This window comes from Cetorhinus maximus, chromosome 1 (genome assembly GCF_964194155.1).
Source record: "Cetorhinus maximus chromosome 1, sCetMax3.hap1.1, whole genome shotgun sequence".
Classification (NCBI taxonomy): domain Eukaryota; kingdom Metazoa; phylum Chordata; class Chondrichthyes; order Lamniformes; family Cetorhinidae; genus Cetorhinus; species Cetorhinus maximus.
In genome coordinates this window covers 53,548,235-53,576,120 of record NC_135879.1, presented here as the reverse complement: position 1 = coordinate 53,576,120, position 27,886 = coordinate 53,548,235, and the positions used below count along the sequence as shown (strand labels likewise).

General features: G+C 43.7%; 1 protein-coding gene across 4 annotated transcripts in view; it reads left to right on the top strand.

The window, feature by feature from the left end:
• Positions 1-27,886, top strand: part of marchf1 (membrane-associated ring finger (C3HC4) 1) — a 464,939-nt gene that overhangs the window by 382,524 nt on the left and 54,529 nt on the right. For 2 of the 4 annotated variants that reach the window (XM_078540780.1, XM_078540790.1), the window contains exons 3-5: positions 3,951-4,027; positions 4,296-5,036; positions 14,230-14,410. In XM_078540780.1, coding sequence (XP_078396906.1) covers positions 3,951-4,027; positions 4,296-5,036; positions 14,230-14,410 — 999 coding nt within the window. The remainder of the gene's footprint in view (positions 1-3,950; positions 4,028-4,295; positions 5,037-14,229; positions 14,411-27,886) is intronic. The other 2 variants (XM_078540800.1, XM_078540809.1) reach the window with 1 other exon arrangement.

Genomic DNA, 27,886 nt, shown 5'->3' with positions numbered 1-27,886 from the left:
CAACATTTAATAGGACATCCTTAGACAACAGCACAATTTCCGATCATGATCATGATTAGATCAAAATTAAATTCTGAGTTTGCCTTCTGAACTTGTCCTCCTGGCTATTTAATGATGCTTTGTTACCGGATCCCAAAATAGTTCAGGTTGAAGAAGATCAGCTTAAATGATATTTGCTCGAGTTTGTACTATAACCTAAAGAACCTGTTTCCATGCTGTAGGAAGTGTTCCAGAGGATTTTGATAGCCTCAAAAATGGGAAACTAATTAGGATTTTATAATTATTTAATCTGGTCTAACCTAATCCAAACTCAATGTTATTGAACAAAATTAAGGAGCCACAAATATCAACAAATTAGAAAAAAATTTGAATACAGATCTAATTTCAAAGGCTAAATATTTTAATCATGAAAGTTATTTATTAATTAATTGAGAAACCTGCAGCTAATTAAATTGCAAGGCAGTTCTTCATTCTGACTCGGGAACTCTGGCTGAGAACAGGCAATTCAAATGTGGTGGTTTAGTATCAAAATTTATAAGTCTTTTCTTTGAACATGTCTTTTGTTATTCATATAAGCTTTACACACTGAATGTGAGCTTTCATAAGAAGATAAAAGACTTTATAAAAGTGGAAAAAGACTCAACCCTCTTCAGTAGCTTACTCTCACCTGTCCACCTTCTAATTGAAGGATATGCTTGTATAATGTTTATGCTACAAGATTATAAATCTAGGGGCCTGGAGAAATAATCCAGTAATCCAGAAATGCTAGGGAACCAAGGGCCTAAGAGGAGGAGGAATTGAAGGAAATTAGTATTACTAAAACAATAGTGTTGGAGAAATTAATGGGGCTGAAAGCCGATAAATCCCCAGGACCTGGTAATCTACATCCCAGGGTACTAAAGGAGGTGGCCATGGAAATAGTGGATGTGTTGGTTGTCATTTCTAAAATTCTCCAGATTCTGGAAATGTCCCAGCAGATTGAAGGGTGGCAAATGTAACCCCACTATTTAAAAAAGGAGGGAGGGAAAAAACAGGGAATCACAGACCAGTTAGCCTAACATCAGTAGTAGGGAAAATGCTAGGGTCTATTATAAAGCATGTGATGACAGGACACTTAGAAAATATCAACAGGATTGGGCAAAGTCAACATGGATTTGTGAAAGGGAAAGCATGTTTGACAAACCAGCTGGAGTTTTTTAAGGACATAACTAGCAGAATAGATAAAGGAGAACCAGTGGATGTGGCATATATAGATTTTCAGAAAGCTTTTGAAAGTTTTACATAAGAGGTTAGTGTGTAAAATTAAAGCACATGGGATTGGGGGTAATATATTGGCATGGATTGAAAATTGGTTAGCGGACAGGAAACAGAACAGGAATAAATGGGCCTTTTTTAGAGTGGCAGATGGTGACTAGTGGTGTACTGCCCGGATCAGTGCTTGGGCCCCAGCTATTCACAATATATATCAATGATTTGGATGAGGGAACCGAATGTAATATTTCCAAGTTTGCTGATGACACGATACTTAGTGGGAATGTAAGTGGTGAGGAGAGTGTTAAGAGGCTTCAAGGCAATTTAGACAAGTTGAGCGAATGGGCAAATACATAGCAGATGCAGTATAACTGAAGTTATCCAGTTCGGGAGGAAAAACAGAATGACAGGGTATTATTTAAATGGTGATAGATTGGGAAATGTTGATGGACAAAGGGACTTTGGTGTCCTTGTACACCAGTCACTGAAAGCAAGCATGCAGGTGTAGCAAGCAGTTAAGGCAAATGGTGTGTTGGCCTTCATTGCGAGAGGACTTGAGTACAGGAGCAAGAATGTCTTACTGCAGCTGTACTGGTGAGACCACACCTGGACTATTGTGTGCAGTTTTTCAGAATCACAGAATCACACAGTGCAGAAGAGGCCCTTCGGCCCATCAAGCCTACACCGACACGTGAGAAACACCTGACCTACCTACCTAATCCCATTTACCAGCACTTGGCCCACAGCCTTGAATGTTATGACATGCCAAGTGCTTATCCAGGTACTTTTTAAAGGATGTGAGGCAAACCCACCTCCACCACCTTCCCAGGCAGCGCATTCCAGACCATCACCACCCTCTGCGTAAAAAAGTTTTTCCTCACATCCCCCCTAAACCTCCTACCCCTCACCTTGAACTTGTGTCCCCTCGTGACTGACCCTTCAACTAAGGGGAACAGCTGCTGTCCATGCTCCTCATAATCTTGTACACCTCGATCAGGTCGCCCCAGTCTTCCCTGCTCCAGTGAAAACAACCCAAGTCTATCCAACCTCTCTTCATAACTTAAATGTTTCATCCCAGGCAACATCCTGGTGAATCTCCTCTGCAGCCCCTCCAGTGCAATCACATCCTTCCTATAATGTGGCGACCAGAACTGCACACAGTACTCCAGCTGTGGCCTCACCAAGGTTCTATACAACTCCAACATGACCTCCCGACTTTTGTAATCTATGCCTCGATTGATAAAGGCAAGTGTCCCATATGCCTTTTTCACCACCCCACTAACATGCCCCTCCGCCTTCAGAGATCTACGAGCACACACACCAAGGTTTCTTTTTTCCTCAGAACTTCCTAGTGTTTATTGAATACTTCCTTGTCAAATTACTCCTTCCAAACTGCATCACCTCACACTTTTCAGGGTTAAATTCCATCTGCCATTTATCTGCCCATTTGACCATCCCGTCTATATCTTCCTGTAGCCCAAGACACTCAACCTCACTGTTAACCACCCGGCCAATCTTTGTGTCATCTGCAAACATACTAATCCTACCCCCCACATAGTCATCTATGTCGTTTATATAAATGACAAATAATAGGGGACCCAGCACAGATCCCTGTGGTACGCCACTGGACACAGGCTTCCAGTTTTTGTCTCCTTACCTAAGAAAGGATATACTTACCATAGAGGGAGTACAGCAAAGGTTCACCAGAGTGATTCCTGGGATGGCAGGATTGTCGTTGAGGAGAGATTGAGTTGACTAGGCCTGTGTTCACTGGAGTTTAGAAGAATGAGAGGGGATCTCATTCAAACGTATAAAATTCTGACAGGGCTGGACAGACTGGATGCAGGGATGATGTTTCCTCTGGCTGGGAGGGGATCTAGAATAAGGAGTCACAGTCTCAGGATATGGGGTATATCATTTAGGACTGAGATGAGGAGAAACCTCTTCACTCAGAAGGTGGTGAACCTATGGAATCCTCTACCATAGAGGGCTGTGGTGGCCAAGTAATTGAATATATTTAAGAAGGAAATAGATTTCTAGACTCTAAAGGCATCAAGGGGTATGGGGAGAGATGTGGAGTATGGCGTTGAGATAGAGGATCAGCCATGATCATGTTGAATGGCGGAGCAGGCTCGAAGGGCCGAATGACCTGCTCCTGCTCCTATTTTATATGTTTCTATGTTTCTGTCACTATCTTAAATATCTTGGATGAGTAATCCAGACAATGTACATTCAAATCCCACCATGGCAGTTTGAGAATTTGAATTCAAATGAAAGGATCTGGAAACAAACTGTTGGTACTTGTAAAAGTGCCCATGAAACTTTTAGATTGTCAAAAAATCCAACTTTTTCACTAATGTCTCTTAGGAAGCCTGTTGTCTTTGTCTGGTCTGACCAATATGTAAGATGGCTCAATCTTAACTGCCTTTTGATATGATCTAGCAAGCCACTCTGTACCAGTCTGTTACATGCTGTGGTTCAAGAAGAAAGATCACTGTCGCTTCTCAGGACATCTAGGGTTGGATATAAATGCCAGGCCTTTCTGCAACTTTCACATCGCAAGGAGTTATTTTTAAAATTCCCTTAATCCTTTCCCTCTCTCTGTTTCACTCCCTGGAAATTGCCTTTGATTTTCTTCTATTTGAGTCGGTCTAGTGGTGGCATTCATACTGACTTTATTATGCCTTTACCTTTTACAGGCAAGTAGTCCAACAGGAACAGCCCCCAGGAGTCAGTCACGTACATCTGTTAGCCCTTCTACTCAGGACATTTGCAGGTATGTGAGCCTAGGCAATTCAGCAGTGTTTATTGTTGGTTAGGCATCATTTTGAATTACATCTACCTCCTTGTGTCTGTTTATCTCGAGTCTGAGTCTCAGCTTGTCTTCGTTGTATTTCATTTGTTTGTTTTTATTCTACTTCATCAGTATATGATAACTTATATAATTACTAATTCATTTTGTTTTCACTTCTTTTGCCATGTTTGTCATGCTCTCCCTTCATCTTCTCTACTTTCCACTTTCCATCTTTGCATGCTGTGCTTAGATCTACTGCCCGTTGTGAAGATGGTGACTCATATTCAACTCCTGTCATGGCGCTCAGCAATCACAGCAGGGATTCTGGTAAGAAACATGTAAAGAGAAGAATTAAAAGGCAAAGGGAACTCTGTGAGAGATGTGAACATTTGCATGATCACACCAAGCATTCTGAAAAACAGTCCAGATCTTTTTGTGCAAAAATAAATGGATTCAGTAGGAATGATTCTGATTCATCATCAGATGAAAATCACTGGGCTCAAATCAGAAGAAGGAATTCAGAAAGAATGAGAGCTTACAGAAAGGGCAGGAGAAAGAGCAAAGCTCACAAAGAATTGGAGAAAAATTCAGGTCCTGCTCTCCCAGCCCTGCTGTCAATAGACTCTGAAAATGACTGGGACAAGATGAGGATTGACCCACTTCCCATCTGTACCAATCAAACAATAATCCAAGAGAGTGAAAGGAGGCCCCATAACAAGATATGGTTTTCATCGTCTTCAATATCATCTGTGGATGCAAAGAATTGCTCAAGGAAATGTGTTCAAAACAAAAGAATATTAATAAAAAAGGCCTCTGAAGATTCCTCTTCCTTTGAAGATGAAGATATCATGAAAAAATTGAGTGAGGAAGGTACCAATGCACTACCTCTACTCGAGGGTGGAACTGCTGTCAACTCAGAGCCTCATGGGAGTGCTAGATCTACACAACTTCAGAATGTAGATGATTGGCCTGATGATGGGGAAGTCTGCAGGTTGGTCTATAACCACTAATGAAAGCGAATGTTTACATTACATGCCATTCAATATCAAAAGCATGCTCAAAATGTATTCTTTATCCACAGGTTAATCAGTTTGCCTTGTATTATACTAGGTGGCTGTGTTTGCCTCCCATGAGTTAAAGCTATTAGAAAAATGTGATCAATTTTCAGAATATTATTGATAGTAAAAAATCAAATATAATGATGTCTACAGAAGCAATTTAAATTATACAAAATAGTTTTTAAAAATGTTTTGTTCGTTTAATTGACCTTTGTTTTAATACAACTCTCTATATTCAAATTCTTGCTATGCAAAGAATAAATTAACAGTAATTATTGGAAAATGTCCCATGTGGAAGTCAAATGGTCTGAATTAATACAATTAATATTGGAGAAAGAGCTAAATTTAATAGGTACAAACTGAATGGTGGCTATGTGACTGCAGATACATTAAAAAATGTGAAAAAACTCCTGTCAGAAATCCATGAAAGTAAAACACTCAAGGATTTGCATATCTTAACGTCTCACAGGAGGTGAAAATGTTGAAAATGAATCTAAAGAATTTCATTAGAGAGAACTGTTCTGGATAGTGATTTTGCCTGCTAACATGGAAGTAATCTGACACGCAAGTTAGTTAAATGCCACAGTTCACTAATATTTATACTTCCACATAGCAATCTGAGAGATCCAAAAGTAATTCTTGCAGTCCCAGGTTTTAGAAGATTACCATCACAGCCAGAGAACTCTTTCTGATGTTTTCTGCACCAAGCAATCTTTCATGCTGCCCACTTATGCCCAATTTTAATCCTTGAACAACTGATTTATGGAAGTACCCTTCAAATTGAAAATATACCTTTTTTCACATTTTCTACCACTTTCCCCTTTCCACTCCTATTTTTCTGAAGTAATTTAAGATTAATTTCATTGTAACCTGCAGCAGTTCCCAAGTTAAGCAGCATCCAGGACCAATCTTTGGCTCCAATTTCATGGAAGCACAGATTGCAGCTCTATTGTATTGGGAACAGAAGAGAGCAGAGCCTGTGTAGTTGCCTCTGGAGCATGGTGACTGCTGTGCCTTAGGGCTACCAGGACCTGACAGCCACTATTAGTACAGCCATCTTGCTGATTAGTGGAGCCACAGATCCAGGGCCTGATGGAATACCTGCCTGATCTACCATCTCACATGACAGCATTACATTCCAGTTCTCTAGCTTTTCCCTCATGCCCCTGGATTGTCGGAGGTGCTAATAGGCTGCGCATAAGGAAGCTCCAGAGATGCAACCAGAAATGGCTACATCTGAGGAGAAAACTCCTATGACATGAGGGCACCTCAGTGTTGTGCTGATTTTCACTATAGAGGATATGAGTAACATCCCAGAAATAGCTGTAAATCAGGAAATGGAAAGGAGGGAGGAACTCAGGAAAATTACAATCACCAGGGAAGTGGTATTAAGCAAATTGTTGGAGCTGCGGCCTGACAAATCCCCAGGTCCTGATGGATTTCATCCTAGGGTCTTGAAAGAAGGGACTGGTGAGATAGTTGATGCACTGGATTTAATTTTCCAAAATTCTTTAGATTTGGGAAAGTTTCCGTCAGATTGGAAAATAGCAAATATAGCCCCTTTATTCAAAAAGGGAGGGAGACAGAAAGCAGGAACTATAGGCCAGTTGGCTTTACATCTGTCATAGGGAAAATGTTGGAAGCTATTATTAAGATATTATAGCAGGGCACTTAGAAAAGTTTAGGGCAATCAGGCAGAGTCAACATGGTTTTGTGAAAGGGAAATCATGTTTAAATATATTGGACTTCTTTAAAGGAATCACATGTGCTGTGGATAAGGGGGAACCAATGGATGTATTGTACTTAGATTTCCAGAAGGCATTTGATAAGGTGTCACGTCAAAGGTTATTGCAGAAAATAAAACCTCATGGTGTAGGGGGTAATATATTGGCATGGATGGAAGATTGGCTGGCTAACAGGAAGCAGAGGGTAGGCATAAATGGTTTTTTTTCTGGCTGGCAGGATGTGACGAATGGTGTGCCACAGGGATCAGTGCTGGGACCTCAACTCTTTACAGTTTATATAAATGACTTGGAGGAAGGGTCAGATGGTGGGATTGCTAAATTTGCTGACAACACAAAGATAGGTAGGAAAGTAAGTTTTGAGGAGGATGTAAGGAGGCTTCAAAGAAACATAGATAGGTTAAGTGAGTGGGCAAAGACCTGGCAAATAAAGTATAACGTGGGCAAATGTGAAATTGTTCATTTTGGAAGGAAAAATAAAAAAGAAGCATATTATCAAAATGGTGAGAGATTGCAGAGCTCTGAGTTCAGAGGGATCTGGTTGTCCTTGTGCATGTGCTGGTATGCGGGTACAGCAAGTAATTAGGAAAGCTAATAGAATCTTATAGTTTATTGCGAGGCAAATTGATTACAAAAGTAGGGGGGCTATGCTTCATTTGTACAGGGCACTGGTGGGACCACGGCTGGGATTTTCAGTGCGCGCAGGCATCAGGTGTGTTCTGTGGCATGAGCAGACAATGTGGCGCAATCGATTTCATGGCAGCATGAAACCAGTTTGCGATTGTCCTCTCAACCCGCCGATGGCAGGCCGTGTTTCCCGCCATTGGATGTCGGGAACCTCATCGTAATACATCTGCAAGTCATTATTAGGCCTGCTCATTGGAATCGTCCTCCACACTGGATCGCCCTCCCATGTCAGCAGGAAAGCACGCCAACGTGCTTCACAACAGCACATAAGTGACATGCACTTGGCGGGCTACACTTTGAGGGGAACTCGGAGGTGAGTACACAGTAACATTGATCAGCGCTCACCAGGGTCGCCTGTTGGACTTCAAGCTTGAGGCACATTGGGAATTAACTTTCCTGATCACAATCTTCTTGCTAAGGCTGGCTATGGAGCCGTCACTAGTGGAGGCACTCACAGTCCCTTGTGTCAGCATGCCAGTTTGGACCAGCCTCCCCCCTGGTTCAAGCTAACAGTGCTGCCTTGCAGTGTGGGTTAAGAGAATGCCTGAGCTGAGCATGCAGTCCAATGGGCAAAGCTGCAGCCAATTGGACAGGTGGAATGGGGCAGAGTTGGGTGGAGCTTCAGGCAGCCATGCAGCACACTAAACTCTGGCCATCCAAACGTTGGCCAGCACTCTCTGGGATGCATTAAGGGGCCTTCACACTTAACCAGGACAGGATCTTAGCACACCCATGCTAACCCACGTGCCTCTCTCTTTCATCCTGCAGGAGGAGTACATTAGGATCATGGATCCTGGTGAACTAGCCATATGCCTCGTGGTGTACAGAGAGTGAAGACAACGGAGAAGAGAGTGACTGAGGCAGAGGCAGGGGCAGCCCCCTCAGGAAGAAGGGGTGGCCGGGGCTCCTGCACATGCTGCTGAAGAGCCACAGTGAACCCTCGTTCGTCAGCGCTTAGTGACACCCAGTGTCCTACAGATGACTAAAAACCAGTGTCGTCGAAGACTGCACATGTCTAAGGAACTGATCGCTCACATATGCCAGCTACTGCTGGCGCTGCAACAGGGAGAGGAGCTGGCTGAGGAGGAGCTGGCAGTCTCCTGGGATGAGGAGGATGCCGACGGGGATGAGGATGAGGAGGCCCTTGAGGCGACGATGACGGGGCTGGGGCTCTCGCACAGGCCCGACAAGGCCAAAGACAAAGACAAGACAACTCTGCACTGGTCGAGTGTGGGTGAGCGCTGTGACGGGTCTTCAATGAGGCCGTCTTCAGATTTCTCTTCAGAGGTTTCTTCAGGTCTTGATTGGAGACCCTGGGTTGTGGACTCCATCGGCTGTTTCCCAGATGTGCCTGTGGAAGCAAGGGGAGATAATTAGTGCATGGCAGTGGCCTGTGAAACAGGACACATCACTCACAGCATGGTTGTCTGATGGATGTTGCACTGCTGGATGCAGTAGAGAACCGCCGACCTCACCATCAGCACAGGACTGGTCCAGATCATCGCCGGCCAGCTAGACCTGGGGGTCACAATTTCAAAATAAGGAGTCGCTCATTTAAGATAGAGATATAGAGAATTTTTTTTTCTCTCAGAGAGTCATGAGTCCTTGGAATTCTCTTCCTCAAAAGGCAGCGGAAGCAGGGTCTTTGAATATGTTTAAGGCAGAGCTAGATAGATCTTGATTAACAAGGGGCAGAAAGGTTATCGGAGGTAGGCGGGAGGTTACAATCAGATCAGCCATGATCTTGTTGAATGGAGGAGCAGGCTTGAAGGGCCGAGTGGTCCACTCTTATTCCTAGTTCATGTGTTCATATGTTTATGAGCATTTTTGTAGAGCCTGAGGATTCGACTACCTTGTGATCTTTCCTCAGGTGACATGTAGAAAAAACACAAGAATCGGTTAAAAACAGCCTGTGTAGGCACTTAGGGGAAGTACATGTCAGGAAGGAGGTTTCCGCTTTGAAATTCATTGCAATAAAATAGTGTGACATGGTTCTTTCTAAATGCTTGAGATTAGAGTCACACTGGAAACAGCCCGTGGAATTCATGTTAACATCATTAATCAGGAAATTATTGACACTTCCATGCAGCAGCAGAGGGATTTTGAACACCTCTATCAAATCTCCTCTTAGCCTTCTCCTCTCCAAGGAGAACAGTCCCAACTTCAACAATGTCTGGTTCTCATCCCTGGAACCATTTTTATAAACCTCTTCTGCACTCCTTCCAATGTGTTTACATACATTTAAGAGAACATAAACATAGCACGTAGACTGCGGCCGGGATTCTACGTGACCTCCGGCGTCAGGCGTGTTTGATGACATGAGCGGACAATGTGACATCGGACATCGGAAACCACATTCTAATACATGAGCATATCGTTATCCCAAGGTGTGTGGAGAGGGCACATGTTGATCTGTGAAAGCGGCCTCAAGATGGTGAGGGCTGAGGAGGCAGTCTCCAGAGGAAATGAGGCCAGATGGACATGTGAAGGTTTTCTTTTTTATTCATTCATGGGATATGGGCTTCACTGGCTGGGCCAGCATTTATTGCCCATCCCTAGTTGCCCTTGAGAAGGTGGTGGTGAGCTTTCTTCTTGAACCGCTGCAGTCCATGTGGTGTAGGTACATCCACATTGCTGTTAGGAAGGGAGTTTCAGGATTTTGACCCAGTGACACTGAAGCAACGGTGATATTTTTCCAAGTCAAGATGGTGAGTGGCTTGGAGGGGAAATTGCAGGTGGTGGTGCTCCCATCTATCTGCTGCCCTTGTCCTTCTAGATGATGGTGGTCGTGGGTTTGGAAGGTGCTGCTGAAGGAGTCTTGGTGAATTTCTGCAGTGAATCTTGTAGATGGTACACACTGCTGCCACAGTGTGTTGGTGGTGGAGGGAATGAATGTTTGTGGATGCGGTGCCAATCAAGTGAGTTGCTTTGTCCTGGATGGTGTCGAGCTTCTTGAGTGTGTGGGAGCTGCACTGATCCAGGCAATTGGGGGGTATTCCATCACACTCCTGACTTGTGCCTTGTAGATGGTGGACAGGCTTTGGGGGGGTCAGGAGGTGAGTTACACGTCGCAGTATTCCTAGCCCCTCACCTGCTTTTGTAGCCACAGTATTTATATGGCTAGTCCAGTTCAGTTTCTGGTCAATGGTAACCCACAGGACGTTGAAAGTAGGGGATTCAACGATGCTAATGCCATTGAACATCAAGGGGCGCTGGTTGGATTCTCTCTTGTTGGAGATGGTCATTGCTTGGTATTTGTGTGGCACGAATGTTACTTGCCACTTGTCAGCCCAAGCCTGGATATTGTCCAGGTCTTGCTGCATTTGGACATGGGCTGCTTCAGTACCTGAGGAGTCGCAAATGGTGCTGAACATTATGCAATCACCAGCATTCATCCCTACTTCTGACCTTATGATGGAAGGAAGGTCATTGATGAAGCAGCTGAAGATGGTTTAGCCTATGACACTACGCTGAGGAGCTCCTGCAGTGATGTCCTGGAGCTGATATGACTGACCTCCAACAACCACAACCATCTTCCTTTGTGCTAGGTATGACTCCAAACAGCAGAGAGTTTTCCCCCTGATTCCCATTGGCTCCAGTTTTGCTAGGGCTCCTTGATGCCACACTCAGTAAAATGCTGCCTTGATGTCAAGGGCAGTCCTCTCAGCTCACCTCAGGAGTTCAGCTCTTTTGTCCATGTTTGAACTAAGGCTGTAAAGAGGTCAGGAGCTGATTGGCCCTGGCAGAAACCAAACTGGGCGTCAGTGAGCAGGCTATTGCTAAGCAAGTGCCACTTGATAGCACTGTTGATGACCCCTTCCATTACTTCACTGAAGATCAAGAGTAGACTGATGGGGCGGTAATTAGCCAGGTTGGATTTGCTTTTTGTGGACAGGGCATACCTGGGCAATTTTCCACATGGATAGGTAGATGCCAGTGTTGTAGTTTGGCTCAAGGCACGGCAAGTTTTGGAGCATAAGCCTTCAGTCCTATTGTTGGGCCCCATAGCCTTTACAGTATCCACTGCCTTCAGCTGCTTCTTGATATCACGTGGAGTGAATCGAATTGGCTGAAGACTGACATCTGTGATGCTGGGGATCTCCGGAGGAGGCCGAGATGGATCATCCACTCGGCACTTCTGGCTGAAGATTGTTTTAGGGCTGACAGGGCTTAGTTTGCTGTTGTCGTTTCCAGTGCCTAGGTTAATGCCGGATGGTCCATCTGGTTTCATTTCTTTTTTGTGGCTTTGTAGCGGTTTGAAACAACTGAGTGGCTTGCTAGCCCATTTCAGAGGACATTTAAGAGGCAATCACATTGCTGGAGTCACAGACCAGGTAAGGGCGACAGATTTCCTTCCCTGATGGGTGAACCAGATGGGTTTTTACAACAATCGACATGGTCATCATTAGACTTTTAATTCCAGATTTTATTGAATTCAAATTCCACCATCTGCCACCATGGTGGGATTCGAACCCAGGTCCCCAGAGCATTACCCTGGGTTTCTGGATTACTCGTCCAGCGACAATGCCACTGTGCCATCGCCTGTGCATGAGAATGAGAGGTGATGCCCCTTGAGCTGGCAGTAAGTGAGATGCCAGTGATGGCCTTGAGTGTGTGAGTTTAGTGTGATGAGATGGTTGCCATACCCTGGCTGCACAGATGAGATCATTCATCCTCTACCTGCATTGGATGGCCAACCTCTTCTGTGCAGCATTGGCACTGATCACCACTGCCATCACCTACCAAGCCAGAGTGGTAATGTAGCTGCCCCTCCTGAGGCCAGAGATGGGGTAGAGGACATCACAGGTGTCCAAAAGGCACTCAAGGGCTGCAGTCTTCTTGCCTTTCGGGGCCATGTCTTCTTTGCTGCAGTCCTGGGCTGGAAGCACTGAGCGCAGTTGTACTTTAAATGTCGTGCCTGGCGTGATGAAGCAGTGAGGTGATGGCGTGTCCGACGAATGAGAGCCCGCCCGCCATGGAAACGGCGTGTTTCCCATGAATGCATGAGTATTGCGGCGAGTTTGGGATGATACAGCGTGAAAACCCACCATTGTGGCCAGAATGCCTGCTACCACACTTAGTGCAAATCTGGGACGATTCTGCCCTGCATTTTCTAACCTAGATTTTAAATGATGCCGCCATTCACAATTTTCTTGCCCTGTGGAGCAAGTGAATGCAACAGAGACTGACACCTTCAATGATACTGAAAGACTATTGCATTTGAATTACTTTTAGAGAACATTACTGAGCATTTTGGAAATGATTACTTTCAAAGTTTTACTCATTTTGAAAGGACATGATCCTGTAATGATATGCAATTTGTTAGTTTATATGTAATATTAATTTGTGATCTTCGAAGAACAAAGATATTGGTATGAAATAGAATTTAGTCAGTTTGGAAAAATGATATTTTAGGGTTAATTTTATCCTTGCCCAGCTAACAGATACCATGCTGGCAGGCAGTCAAAATCGCTGAGGAGACTTAGCTTCCAAAGTACCATTGTCTTACCTTATGTTCTGATTTTAGCCTACACAGCTCAGCAGGTATCATTGAGGCGAGGTTATCTGATCCTTCCCAAAACCCTCTTGTGCCCTGCTTGGCAGCCTTGTGGTGGGGGAGGGGTGTAAAAATCTCTTATTTATTAAACAAACCTTTAGAGCCAATTTGCAGTGATCTAAAGTTACTCTTCATCTTACTCAGTGGTTCCAGCAACACAGTGGTCCTTACTTAGCCAGGAAAGCAGGAATTGCCAGGTGTATTGGCCTTGTAAAGATGGGCATAAAATCTGCTCTTGTAGGGCTGACTGGGAAATCCTAGCGTGAATGATTAAGTTCCTTCAAAGCTATTTTGTAATCTTTCTGTGAATTCTGCTGCCATTCTCTTTATTTTAGATTTTAACTCTGTTTCTGCATCTTCATTTGTCTTTATAATCCACTTTGATGCTAAACTTTACTAGTTGAAAATATACTGGGAGATCTCCACCACAGAGTTATGAAGGCACTTCTGAAGGCATTTTGGGGTCAATTTTTCTGTGCAACATCTGGGCAGGAATCAGGTGGAACAGATTGTGCACCCATTGTAGAGTCTGCCCAATTTTCATTCTGTTGACTTCAAATGGATTACCACCCAGGCAGTGAAGATAAAAATTTACCACTTAGCTTTAAGGTCATGAATTTATCGTGTCCGATTTTATGGATCAAGTCAGTATTGTATATTTGCTGTGGCAAGCATTGCATAATTACAAATATTCATTTTAATTGTAATTTTTATCCCAGGCATTTGCCCACAGGACCAATCTCCTTCATATGGGTAATGTGATACAATTGGGCCAACATTTTACATAGTCTATGGCAATGCCTTTCTGTCACAAAAGGAAATTTGTGAACCATGTACATTAATGCTGTCTGCCCCTTTCCACGCCTTTAGATAGTGACAATGAGTTATTTTGTACCGAGAAAATCGATAATAAACATATTGAAGGTGTACCTGAAGGACTCATGCTTGGGACCATTTGGTTATAAAACCACTGAGCCATAAAAAAAACAAAATATTCATATTGATTGTAAATCACTCACTGTTCTCAATGAAGTATATAACATAGCCTAGTCTTTGGGATTGTAATCAGCATCTGACCACAAGGTTCTCAGGTGGTTTATGGCTTTTTAGTGAAGTCTTATTGCATTTTTCTCCTCTCAGGATTTGCCACTGTGAAGGAGATGATGATAGTCCACTCATCACGCCTTGCCGTTGCACAGGGACGTTACGTTTCGTACACCAGGCCTGTCTGCACCAATGGATCAAGAGCTCTGATACACGCTGCTGTGAACTCTGTAAATACGACTTCATAATGGAGACAAAACTCAAACCGCTGCGTAAGGTACACCCTCCAGAAATTATCCAATGGTTTCTCTTCATAAAACTGAAGAGTTTGCCAGAAGATTTGTATCTCAAACGGAAATCCATTCTGATTTTATTGCAGCTTGTATACAATCACAAAGCCAATCCAAGCAACCCAACTTAAAATATGTTCTGAATCCTTATAAAGGGTATTTCATATCTGTGTGTTACAAATAGCTTTCCTTAAATTATACAATGTATGTAGTTTTAAGCACCTGCGAGGTTGAATTTAATTCTGCTCAATTTGAGACTAATGCAACATTGCAGTATCATAGGACATTTGTTCAAAATGGGCTGCTTTTCACTTTCTGCCTATTGATCTGATATTTTCATCTGAAGCTACATGGTCCTTTAAAGATTCACCTCAATCCACCATGAACATGCAGACAACAACTCACTCGATTAATAGCTAGATCATATCTTGAAGGCCAGTCTATCACTCAATCTGTCTATGTTTTGGGTGATTAGCAATTGATAGCCCAAGGCAACTGAAGTAATCCTCTGCATTATAATAGTCCAACATCCTGCGCATCTTGTATTTTCATCTTTGAGGTTCAGGTGAATGGCCATTATAAATGGTACACATTTAGAATTAAGTTCAGAGTTTAACTTTTTAAATCAATTAAAGGTGATCTGGCTGAGTTTTTAGTAAAACTTGTCTACTTGCTCTTAAATCCACAATAAATTACTTTTGGACATGCTGTTTAGTCAAACATAATGAACCTCTGCAGACGAGTTCAATTTTGTAGCCTGAGGTTAACCTACAGTCATAACTGGTGATTTTCTGTTCAATTAGGTAAGTACAGTACCTACTAGGTCAAAGCTGGCAATTCACCCACAGCTATGACCATCTAAATTGCTGCAGTTAACAAATGTCCAACTCAAATAACCTACAATGTAAGAGATGCATATCTTGACAGTACGTTCTTTCAAGTGTAGAAACATATCCCCCTATGGTGCATTTGTGATATTTTGCCACCATATCTGCATATCAATTATTTATCTAAGGATTCAGGATTGGTTGCACTTAGTGATAATATGAGACTCAGATGTTCAGAGAGTTTAGCTACCTTTCAAGTATATTTGGAGAATGGATTTTTGCCACTCTCAATACCAGTGAAGGGATTTGGACTCTATACTGAACCGCAGACTAAGAAAACTATTGGCAACGAACAACCATATTGGCAAAAAGGACAATCACTAATTTAGAGTACAAACTAACAATGTTTATTGGACAATAAAGATTGATACTTAGCATTCCATTAGTCGAGGTATGGCATGATACACAAGTTCAACACATGTCAATTTGTCTTTCGCATGGATCTAAGAACTTCTGGGAATGTCTCTTCCTGGTTCCTTGTACCTAGTTTCTTGACTCACGTTGTCCTTCAAGATTTTAGCCTAGCCAACTTAACGCTAACATACATAAAAATCCCTTTGCAGCTTTAAGACTTCAACTCTAGTGAAATCTTTTTCCAACCCACAACTTCCTAGTCTAGTTAACTGCTGAAGCTTCCAGTCCATGTTCACTGCTGAAGCTACACACTTCACAGCTGCCTGCTGAGTATTCTCTCCCTCTCTCTCCTTTTTCTGGTGGAAATAGCTTTCTATCCACACTTTCTTAAGGCAATTATTTTAGCCCTGGCAATCATGTTTACACTAGGTCTACTGATCTCTAATAATAGATTCTTACAGCAATCTGCAGCAGTGTGGCAGTTACTTTAGTCACTATGTAAGCCTAATACTGGGTTCTTATGGCAACCACTTTATCTGTGACAACTACCCATCGATTGGCAATATCCTACGCAAATGCTAACTTCCTGGCAAGTGCCCTACTCCTAACGCTCTCTCATGAAAAATGCCCTCAAGTAAGAGTTCTGTGACAAATGCTAACCTTGGCAAGTACAGAGATCTCAGTGATGCACCCTTATTTTTATACCCTTTTTGCAGGTAGCTTTGCAACATTTAGCCCAAGTATGTGCACCTGAATCAACACAACTTACGACTTCTAACCAAATATTTGCAACTCTTGACCAATGGGAAGAGTGCTACTAGCTTCCCTACAACAATCTAATCTTAATTTGTATCTCTTATCTGGAGGTCCTTAGAACACTTAGCCTTTGACCATTTTTCTAGCCAATCAGCTTTGCAGACTTGGTTTCCCTTCTAACTGCTAAACTATAACTTGTATCTCTTGACTGGAGGCCTTGGAATTTCTAGTCCTCAGGCTACCTTCCTAGCCAATCAGCATTGTAGCCTTGGCTTCTGTTTACTGCTAAGCTAGACTCACTGGAGCCCAAATATGAAAACATGTCTACCTATAACTCCAGTTCAATCCATGAGTTCTCCCTTAAAGCCAAATCATAGTAAAGAGGTGCCAACTTTAAAACTTTCTTAACAACATACCCAAAAATTCAAGAATCATCACAATAATACATACAAATTATGACTTTTCATTGCTAAGCCTATGTACATTACAATTTGATAACCTAAGCCTTATTAATTATACAAATGTGCCAACAAGGTGAAGCCTAACAACATTCACTAGGAATCTAACAATGAATCCACAGTGTGTAAAAAAAAAATCAACAGTTAATGACAAAGCACAAATTGAGTTAGATTATCACTCGTCTTGAAAGTACTAACTAGAAATCCAGGTGATCCTATCTCGTCCAACCTTCCGACTCAGGCCAGGTGAGATCTGTGCTGTGCAGCTCATTCCTGGGCCTACAGTCAAGGGCAGCTCAGTCACAGATAAGTAAGCCACACACCCTTTTTATTGGCACTAACTACCGTCAACCAGGTAAGTTTAAAGGTCCAGCTAGGTTTAAAGGTCTTTGACAAGCCAGGGAGAAGGTAAGTGTATAGGATAAGTGGGTAGGAAGGGGGTTGGGTCAGGTCAGATAGGGTCTTGTGGGGGTGGATGGGGAAGTTGGCAGCTGGGCCTTGGCTAGGGCCTGACTGGGATGGGGAAGGTACGTTGGGCCTAGCTGGACACAGGGTTAGGGGAGGGAGTTGGGACTGGCCAGGAGTGGAGTGGGGGGGAGTCAGGCCTGGCCGGGATGGGGTTGGAGTGTTGGACTTGGCTGGAAGTTGGGGGGAGTGAGGTTGGTGATTGGGCCTTGGAGTTGGGGAAAGGTCGTGAGTTGGGCCTTTGGGGAGGGAGTTCCCGTGCAGGCTGAAGAGTCTCATGGGTGTGGTGGGAGTCCCCTGTGGCGGGAGAGACCCGTAGGGGTATGGAGTTCCAGTGTGGGAAGGAGAATGTCTCTTGGGGTGGGGAGGGGAGTCATGTCCTATGGGGTGAGGGGGGGTGTGGGGGACGAGGGGGTGAGATCAGTGTGGGTCCGTACAATAGTTTGCCTGAAGCTTGAAGTGCTTTTAACTTTTTCTGGGTCACTATTGATGTAACATAGAACCATCCAAAACTTGCAATTTAGATTATCTTTTTGGATGGTTCCCAGTTGCTGGATCCTGGTCCCTAGTTTAGTTGGACTAATGGATCCGGGTTACACGCTTGTTTCGGAATGACCGAGTTGGTACCATAGACAGAGTAGATCAGCAAACGGTTCTTATGTAGAACACATTCTATTTATTTACAAAGAAACTCAACAGTTGCACTTGTTTGCTTACAACTCAAACCCTGTCTCTACATTACAGACCCTAACTCTAGACCACTGACTACTGACTACTGACTACTATGGTAGCCCGCACCACTCTGCTATTGGATACTAAGATCATTTGATCTCCCAGTATACCATTCTTCTTAAAGGTATATTACACATCAGATTACCACATCCCTCCCCCTTTACTCAGAAATATATTTTACAGTTTCAAATACAATTTTTGTCAAAATATCAAATTATTTACACAGATAAGTAATTTACAAATCTAGTCTTTCTAGGGGTTTCCTTATGTGTGTAGAATATCTCAGTTCTACAGTTTCAGATGCTTTATCAGGAACCTCCTTTTCTGGCGTTGTCCAAACATTAGGTTCTTCGGTGGGCACCTACAAATCTGTTTCCTCAGCTCTTGCAGGTACAGCCGATCCTTCAAACACATCTGTACTCAATTGAGTTCTTTCAACAGGAGACATTGACACAGCTTTGAACACTGGAGGAATCATTTCCTGATATTTGTTTCTCTCCTCCTTATATGATCTATATGTCTCCGAATGACTTGATCTTCCACTTTCACGTGATAAAAAAGAGGTCCAGTCACTGCACTTATTTTACCTGATAACCTTCTTCAAAATTTTTCGCATATACCATCTCTCCTACGGTAAACTTTCTGTCACGACTATGCCAGTTGTGTCCAGTTTTCTGACTTTCCTGACTCTTTTCCACCTTGCCCCTCTAAATTTGGTGCTATTAAGCTCAATCTCATTCTGAGACAGCGTTTCATCAACAATTCTGCAGGTGTGACACCTGTTGTCGTGTGAGGGGTGGTCTTATAATGGAAAAGAAAATGTGATAGCTTGTTTGCTATGGAATCTCCAATTAATTTCTTCATGCCAGTTTTGAATGTTTGAAGCACTCTCTCAGCCAGTCCATTTGGTGAAGTGTGGTACGGTGAAGTTTTTACATGAATGATACCATTGAGGCTGATAAACCTTTGAAACTCAGCACTTGTAAATGCGGTGCCGTTATCTGATACGCCTATTTCTGGTAGTCAGTTGATGGCGAAACTTTGATGTAGCTTTTCAATTGTAGCAGAAGATGTTAGTGAATTCGCCTCACATATGTCCATCTATTTTGAGTGAGCGTCAACAATCAAGAGAAACACTGTTCCCATAAAAGGTCCCACATAGTCAATATGTAATCGCACCCATGGCCTTCCTGGCCACTCCCAAGGGTGTAACGGAGCTGTTGGAGGTAACTTTTGCACTTGCTGACACTGCATACAACTTCTCACTAAGCTCTCTCCATCCATTCCAGGCCACCATAGGTAGCTGCGTGCTATGGCTTCATTCGGGGAATACCTGGATGTGCACTATGTAGTTCAGTTAACAAAGGCTTTCATCCTTTTGGAGGAACAATCACTTTAGCTCCCCACAATAAGATACCATCCTGGTTAGTTATCTCATATCTTCTGTGAAAATACGGTTTCATTTTGTCAGATTCCTGTCCTTGTGACCAACCATGAAGAACTTGTTCTTGTACTTTGAATAAGGTTGGGACTCGACTTGCCCAATCTCTAATCTGTCCAGCACATACTGGTGATGAATCTAAGAAGTTCAATAATAAAACGAGTTCTTGAGGAACTAGAACATTCTCATCATTTTCTTTCTAAGGCAAACGACTAAGTGCATCAGCATTTGCAATCTGGTTTCTAGCCCAAGCCAATTTAATTTCTTTCAACCAGTTTCATCCAAGGAGGCTTGGCCCCTCACCTGCTACCACCATCAAGGGTAATTTCACTGATTGACTTCCGTACTGTACAGTAACCCTGCTTATGCCTTTGATTTTGATATCTTCTCCCATGTAAGTTTTCAATTTGGCATCTGTTTCTTCAAAATTTAATTTACATTCTCCATAATTCAGGTATTTGAAAGTATGCCCACCTATTAACGTAGTAGATGCTCCTGTATCCACCTCCATACTGATAAGTCTAACATTCACCCTCACTGTTACATAGATTGGTTCTGTTCTTTCTATCTTTAAATTATACAGCGAATAAATCAGAATCTGTTACTTCAGGCTCTTCTACGTTATGGATCTCACGGGGTTTTTTCTTTTGATTGATTCTATCCTTGAAATGTCTCATGAGGTGTCCGTTTCAATGACAATAAAAACATTCAATCTTTAAAAACTTCCATTCATTACAAGGTTGCCTGTTTCCATTATCCCATGTTTTCGCAGCTGAGTAATTTATTTTTATTTGTCTGCAAGTGGTGGCTGCTTCCTGCTTCTCATCAGAGCTGTGCATTTTTGTGTACTTTTTGTCCAGGGCTCCCTGTCCAACATGGACGATGGCGCCTTTTTGCGCTCCCTGTATGACGTTCCTCATTGCACTTTCCATGGCCAGTGCTATTTCTAGCATATTCTGGAAATCTTAATTTATTTCAGAGAGCAATCTCTTCTGAATCACATCTTCATTTGTACCGCACACCAAACAATCTCTAAGCATATCATTAATAGATGTATCAAACTCACAATATTCTGTTAACTGTTTCAGACTTGCCACATAACAAGCAACTATTCACTCTGGGGCTCTATTTCTTGAATTAAATTTGAACCGTTGTAACATTACCAAGGGCTTGGGCTGGTAATGACTCTTCACAAGGTTCACTAAGTCATCAAAACTTTTGAATCCGGGGCACTGGGTGCTGTCAAACTTCGAATCAATCCACAGGTCTTACTCCCACATGTAGATAAGAGGAACGCGCGCCTCTTCTCCTCCTCCCACAATGTTGTAAGCTTGGAAAAAAAATGCGAGGCGTTCAACATAATGAGACCGATCGTCCATGGTTTGGTCAAAAGAATCAGCTCTTCCAAACTGTGGCATGCTTCGAGGAGACTTGCTTCGACAATTGGGATGGAAATTCTACTTACAATTACCGTGCGAGGAATGGCCTGATTTCAGTTCACTTGATTCCCTTCCTTGCTTTATCTTGCTCTTTCTCTCGTTGCCAGTTTGTTGGATCCTGGTCACTAGTTTAGTTGGACTAATGGATCTGGGTTGCACATTGTTTCAGGATGACTGAGTTGGTACCATAGACAGAGTAGATCAGCAGATAGTTCTTATATAGAACACAGTCTATTTATTTACAAAGGAACTCAGCTGCTGCACTTCTGTGCTTACAACTCAAACCTTGTCTCTACATTACAGACTCGAACTCTAGACTGCCAACTACTGACTACTAAGGTAGCCCATGCTACTCTGCTATTGGATACTAAATCATGTGACCTTCCATTCTAAGATTCTTCTTAAAGGTATATAACACATCAGATTACCGAACCAGTGCAGAGCAATTGTTCACAGGAGGCCTCGGGCAATCGCCATGCAATCCTTACTTGGGAATTTTGGGGGTGCAGGGGTTCCCAGCGCACCTTTGGGGTACCCCCCAAGATACACTGACCTGAAGCTCGGGAGTTACAGGCCATGTGTTATGAATCGCCACAAGTTTCTGAATAATTTCAGGATCTTGCCATCGGAAACGTAGTGCACAACGAGAAGGATAATAACAGATTTCAGAAGGACATAGAAACTCGTGAAATCAGCAGACACATGACACAGATGAAATTCTGAACGGAAAGATGAGGAGAGGCAATATAAATGAAATGGTACAATTTTAAAGGGGTGCAGGAGCAGAGGGAACCATGGGTATAGGTACAAAAAACTTTGAAGGTGCAGGAAAAGTTGAGAAGGCTGTTAAAAAGTACATGGAGTACTTGGATTTATTAATAGATGTATACAAGGAAGGAAGTTATGCTGAACATTTATGAATCACTGGTTAGGCCCCAGCTGGAGTGTTGCAGCCAATGCTGGACACTTCAAGAAAGATGTAAAGGCCTTTGAGATAATGCAGTGAAGTATGAGGGGTTTTAGTTAAGTGAAGAGATGAGAGATCCTGGAATTGTTTTCCTTAGAGCAGAGAGATTAAAGGGACATTTAATAAAATCATGAAAAGTTTTGACGAGAGTAAATAAGAAGAAATTGTTTCCACAAGGGTCAGTGACCAGAATATTTACAATAATTAGCAAAAGAACAAATGTGAGATAAGGGGGAAATTTTGAGTTGTTGTCCTCATTTTATGCCACATCTACCTATGATTCCAAGTCCCCTGTAAGTTTCAATGCATCGCTGCCTTTGCACTGCAAATATGAATTAAACTTGCAGCAGAAAATTAATGCTGGTATTTCACAATGTAAGGGCCCTTTCAATAACAAGTTTTATGTCGCTGCAATGCCAAGTGCAACATTGGAACAATTTAAGCTGAGGAGTTTCGTTCCTTCAAGTTGTAAATTGTTCCTAGAGATTTTTATATTTTCATTTTTTTATTTCACAGAATCACAGAATCACAGAATTTTAACAGCACAGAAAGAGGCCATTCGGCCCATTGTGTCTGCACCAGCTCTCCAAATGAGCATTATGACCTAGTGTCATTGCTTTTTTCCTCTTTATTTCTCTTTCCATATCTTTTTTGACTCTAATTCACCCTAATTTCTTCTCTGTGTCTCAGTTCCTTTCTCTATCCTTAATTCTCCTAGGCTAAGGAGATAGACTGTTAGTCTTGTCATTCACTAAGTTGCCAGATGCCGTGTTGACCTCTCTGCATCATTATCTGCTCACACTCCCAGCAATTTGTGGCTCAAAGATAATTGCAGCTGAAGGGTGAGGAACATATTGGATGACTCGTGCCAGCAAATTCTTGACCAGTTCTGACACAAAAAAATCAATGCCCTGAAATATACCCTGTTTCTCTCTTCACTAATGTTGTCTGACCTGCTGAATATATTTAACATTTTCTGAATGATTTTCCTTGGTTTCTAAGACTCTTGCATAATTACTTGTTATTGTTAATTAAGTAATTGTTATTAAAGGGGAACATTAACTATTTATCTCAGAAGCTTTTTTCCAATAACTTTCCCAAAGATTCACTGATCTCCTGCTGTGACATTGGCAAAAGATCAGCAGGAATCCCAACGAAATGGCACAAGTGACAATTTACACTGTTTCTCTGGAGTTTACTCTAATCTCTCACCAAAGATACAGTGGAAACCCTTTAAAAATTCTGCCCCACTATTTTTAATTCTTACCTTCTAGCAGGCTGCCTGGGTTGGGCACTTTTACAAACCAATATTACAGTAAAAAAAAAATCAGAATTATTACTATAACATTGAATGTAAACAACATAAGTCAAACATTTAAATATTGCACCTCTGCTCTTATTCCCAATTCCCCCTGCTCACTCTGCTATTTTATTTCTATTTTCATCTTGTTCTAGCTAAACGAGTCCAATATGTCTGTTTTATCTATTTTTCTTTGCTTTTGATTTCTTTTTATGGGGTGGGGGTGAATCTTGTCTGGCTACTGACAAGACAGCAGACCAACAAACATTGTAAAGTAAAATAATCTCAAGGCTCAGCCTTCCCACCAAAACAGGCAGGAGACTTGTTTCAATACATAAACCAGAATCTGACACTGGTTATAGGATCCCACACAATATCAGATGCTAATGGAGTGTGTGACCTATGGGTACCACCCATTGGTCTTGGACATGGAATGGCCTAACCAGTGGTCCTTAAAGGGGCACTAGAGACTGCTCTGAAAACAGTGAGGGGTAAGTTTTCCCAATCATTTTTGTGAGGCCAAGAGAAGCATGAATGCTTTCAAGCTGAAATTTCCTCTCCACTCCCCTTTTAAGCTTGCTGTTCCGGCTTGCCCCTCCAGAGGAACCATTAGGTTTTCTAACCAACATTTCAGCAGCACCACCCCTCCCACCACTGTCGCACCCCCTCCCCATGCCTGCTGAGAGTGAACAGAAATTTGAAAGCCGTTAAGCTTGATAGAATTTGAGTGAATATTGCTGTCTGACTGGGGTGTTTGTTTCGTAAGGTTGATGCGCTTCATTCTGTTAATAGTTTATGGAACAAGGCAAGTCCTGCAATGTTGTTGCTTCAATTTAAACGTAGTTCTGAGAAAAACAGTTTCTCACAACTGTTTTTAATAGTTTTAGTAGTAAGAGCTACTACTGTACTCCCTTTATTTCAAAACTGTTGTGTAGCTTGTCTGTGATCTTTGAATTGAAAACTAGAATTCAGGTCATCTTCAGCGACAGAGCTTGTGTGCCTAGCACAGACTGTAACTTAAACTGCCCACTTGTCATTTTGCACTGGAGCCTTTGCACCTTCTACTCTTGGTTCCAGCAGGGATCCAGTGACGAGCAGAGTTGGGAGGCCAAATGGCAAAATCATTCAATAGAAGCCTCATCCACTTTTTGTCTAGAACTGATGACACGGCCCTTAAAGTCTGTCTTCAGTTCATTGACTTAGCTGTTTTAAAATGGAGCTGTCACCCACATCACTACACAACCTCCCCACTACCCCGACAATGTTCACACCCATCCCCACACAATGCTCACCCTCCTCCCCAGGACAATGCTCACCGCCCCCACCCCCCCACCCTTTCATCCTCAATGTCGGGGGTGGGGTGAACATTGTTGGGCGGGATGAACATTGTGAGGGGGGCGAACATTGTCAGGTGGGGGGGGGTGAACATTGTCAGGGGGGGTGAACATTGTTGGGAGCGGAGTGAGCATTGTCGGGGGGTGAACGTTGTCAGGGGGGGTGAACGTTGCCAGGGGGGATGAACATTGTCAGGTGGGGGGGTGAACATTGTCGGGTGGGGGGTGAATGTTGTCGGGTGGGGGGTGAACATTGTCCGGTGCGGGGGTGAACATTGTCATGTGGGGGTGTGAACATTGTTGGGTGGAAGGGTGAACATTGTCAGGGGGGGTTGACCATTGTCAAGGGGGTGAATGTTGCTGGGAGCGGGGTGAGCATTGTCGGGTGAAGGGATGAACATTGCCGGGGGTGGGGTGAACATTGTCAGGTGAAGGGGTGAACATTGCCGGGTGAAGGGGTGAACATTGTTGGGTGAAGAGGTGAATATAGCCGGGTGAAGGGGTGAACATTGTCGGGTGAAGGGGTGAACATTGCCGGGTGAAGGGGTGAACATTGTCAGGTGAAGGGGTGAATATTGCCGGGTGCAGGGGTGAACATTGTCGGGTGAACGGATGAACATTGTCGGGTGAAGGGGTGAACATTGTCAGGTGAAGGGGTGAATATTGCCGGGTGAAGGGGTGAACATTGTCAGGTGAAGGGGTGAACATTGTCGGGTGAAAGGGTGAACATTGTCAGGTGAACGGGTGAATATTGCCGGGTGAAGGGGTGAACATTGTCGGGTGAAGGGGTGAACATTGTCGGGTGAAAGGGTGAACATTGTCAGGTGAACGGGTGAATATTGCCGGGTGAAGGGGTGAACATTGTCGGGTGAACGGATGAACATTGTCGGGTGAAGGGGTGAACATTGTCGGGTGAAGGGGTGAACATTGCTGGGTGAAGGGGTGAACATTGTTGGGTGAACGGATGAACATTGTCGGGTGAAGGGGTGAACATTGCCGGGTGAAGGGGTGAACATTGTCGGGTGAAGGGGTGAACATTGCCGGGTGAAGGGGTGAACATTGCCAGGGGTGGGGTGAACATTGTCGGGTGAAGGGGTGAATATTGCCGGGTGAAGGGGTAAACATTGTTGGGTGAAGGGGTGAATATTGCTGGGTGAAGGGGTGAACATTGTCGGGTGAAGGGGTGAACATTGCCGAGGGTGGGGTGAACATTGCCGGGTGAAGGGGTGAACATTGCCGGGTGAAGGGGTGAACATTGTCGGGTGAAGGGGTGAACATTGTCGGGTGAAGGGGTGAACATTGTCGGGTGAAGAGGTGAATGTTGCCGGGTGAAGGGGTGAACATTGTCGGGTGAAGGGGTAAATATTGCCGGGTGAAGGGGTGAACATTGCCGGGGGTGGGGTGAACATTGTCGGGTGAAGGGGTGAACATTGTCGGGTGAAGGGGTGAACATTGTCGGGTGAACAGATGAACATTGTTGGGTGAAGGGGTGAACATTGTCGGGTGAACGGATGAACATTGTCGGGTGAAGGGGTAAACATTGTCGGGTGAAAGGGTGAACATTGCCGGGTGAAGGGGTGAACATTGCTGGAGGTGGGGTGAACATTGTCGGGTGAAGGGGTGAACATTGTCGGGTGAAGGGGTAAATATTGCCGGGTGAAGGGGTGAACATTGCCGGGGGTGGGGTGAACATTGTCGGGTGAAGGGGTGAACATTGTCGGGTGAAGGGGTGAACATTGTCGGGTGAAAGGGTGAACATTGCCGGGTGAAGGGGTGAACATTGCTGGAGGTGGGGTGAACATTGTCGGGTGAAGGGGTGAACATTGTCGGGTGAAGGGGTAAATATTGCCGGGTGAAGGGGTGAACATTGCCGGGGGTGGGGTGAACATTGTCGGGTGAAGGGGTGAACATTGTCGGGTGAAGGGGTGAACATTGTCGGGTGAACAGATGAACATTGTCGGGTGAAGGGGTGAACATTGTCGGGTGAACGGATGAACATTGTCGAGTGAAGGGGTGCACATTGTCGGGTGAAAGGGTGAACATTGCTGGGTGAAGGGGTGAACATTGCTGGGGGTGGGGTGAACATTGCCGGGTGAAGGGGTGAACATTGCCGGGTGAAGGGGTGAACATTGCCGGGTGAAGGGGTGAACATTGCCGGGTGAAGGGATGAACATTGCCGGGTGAAGGGGTGAACATTGCCGGGTGAACGGGTGAAAATTGCCCGGGGTGGGGTGAACATTGTCGGGTGAAGGGGTGAACATTGTCGGGTGAAGGGGTGAATATTGCCGGGTGAAGGGGTGAACATTGTCGGGTGAAAATTGCCCGGGGTGGGGTGAACATTGTCGGGTGAAGGGGTGAACAATGCCGGGTAAAGGGGTGAACATTGCTGGGGGTGGGGTGGGGTGGGGTGGGGGTGAACATTGTCCAGAGCGGGGTGAATATTGTCCGGGAGGTAAAAATTGTCAGCGGAGGGTGAACGTTGTGTGAGGGTTGAACATTGTCCAGAGCGGGATAAACATTGTCGGGGGTGGGGTGGTACTCTCAAATCTAGAGCCTCCTGCTTATCCAGAAGGATACAGGGAAGACAAAGCACAAAGAGGAAGCTTATTACAGTCACAAAAAGCTTAATACTGTAGAGAAAGTACAGGTGTGAAGTAAAAAAGGTAATTAGGAAAGCAAAGAGAGGATACAAAAAAGTATTGGCAGGTAAAATTAAAGAAAACCCAAAGATGTTTAATCAGTCCCCTAAGAGCAAAAACGTAACTAAGGAAAGGGTAGAGCCTATTCGAGATGTATATGGTAACTTGTACATTGATGCAGAGGATGTGAGAAGGGTTCTCAATGAGTACTTTGTCTCCGTTTTCATTAAGGAGAGGGATGATGCAGACATTCTAGTTAAAGAGGAGTGTGAAATATTAGATATAATAAATGTACTAGAATGACTGGCATCCTTGAAGGTGGGTAAATCACTAGGGCCGGATTGTATCCCAGGCTGTTTAAGGAAGCCAGGGAGTAAATAGTGGATGCTCTGAGGATCATTTCCTAATCCTCAGGCATCGTACCAGAGGATTGGAGGTCTGCCAACATTGTGCCATTATTTATAAAGCATGCGAGGGATTGGCCAGGGAATTATAAGCCGGTCAGTCTAACTTCAATGGGGGGAAAATTATTGGAATCAATTCTGAGAGACAGGATAAACTGTCCCTTAGAAAGGCACGGATTGATCAGGGATGGTCAGCATGGTTTTGTTAGGGGAAGATCGTGTCTTACTAACTTGATCGAATTTTTTCAGGAAGTAACAAGGAGGATTGATGAGGGTAGTGTAGTGGA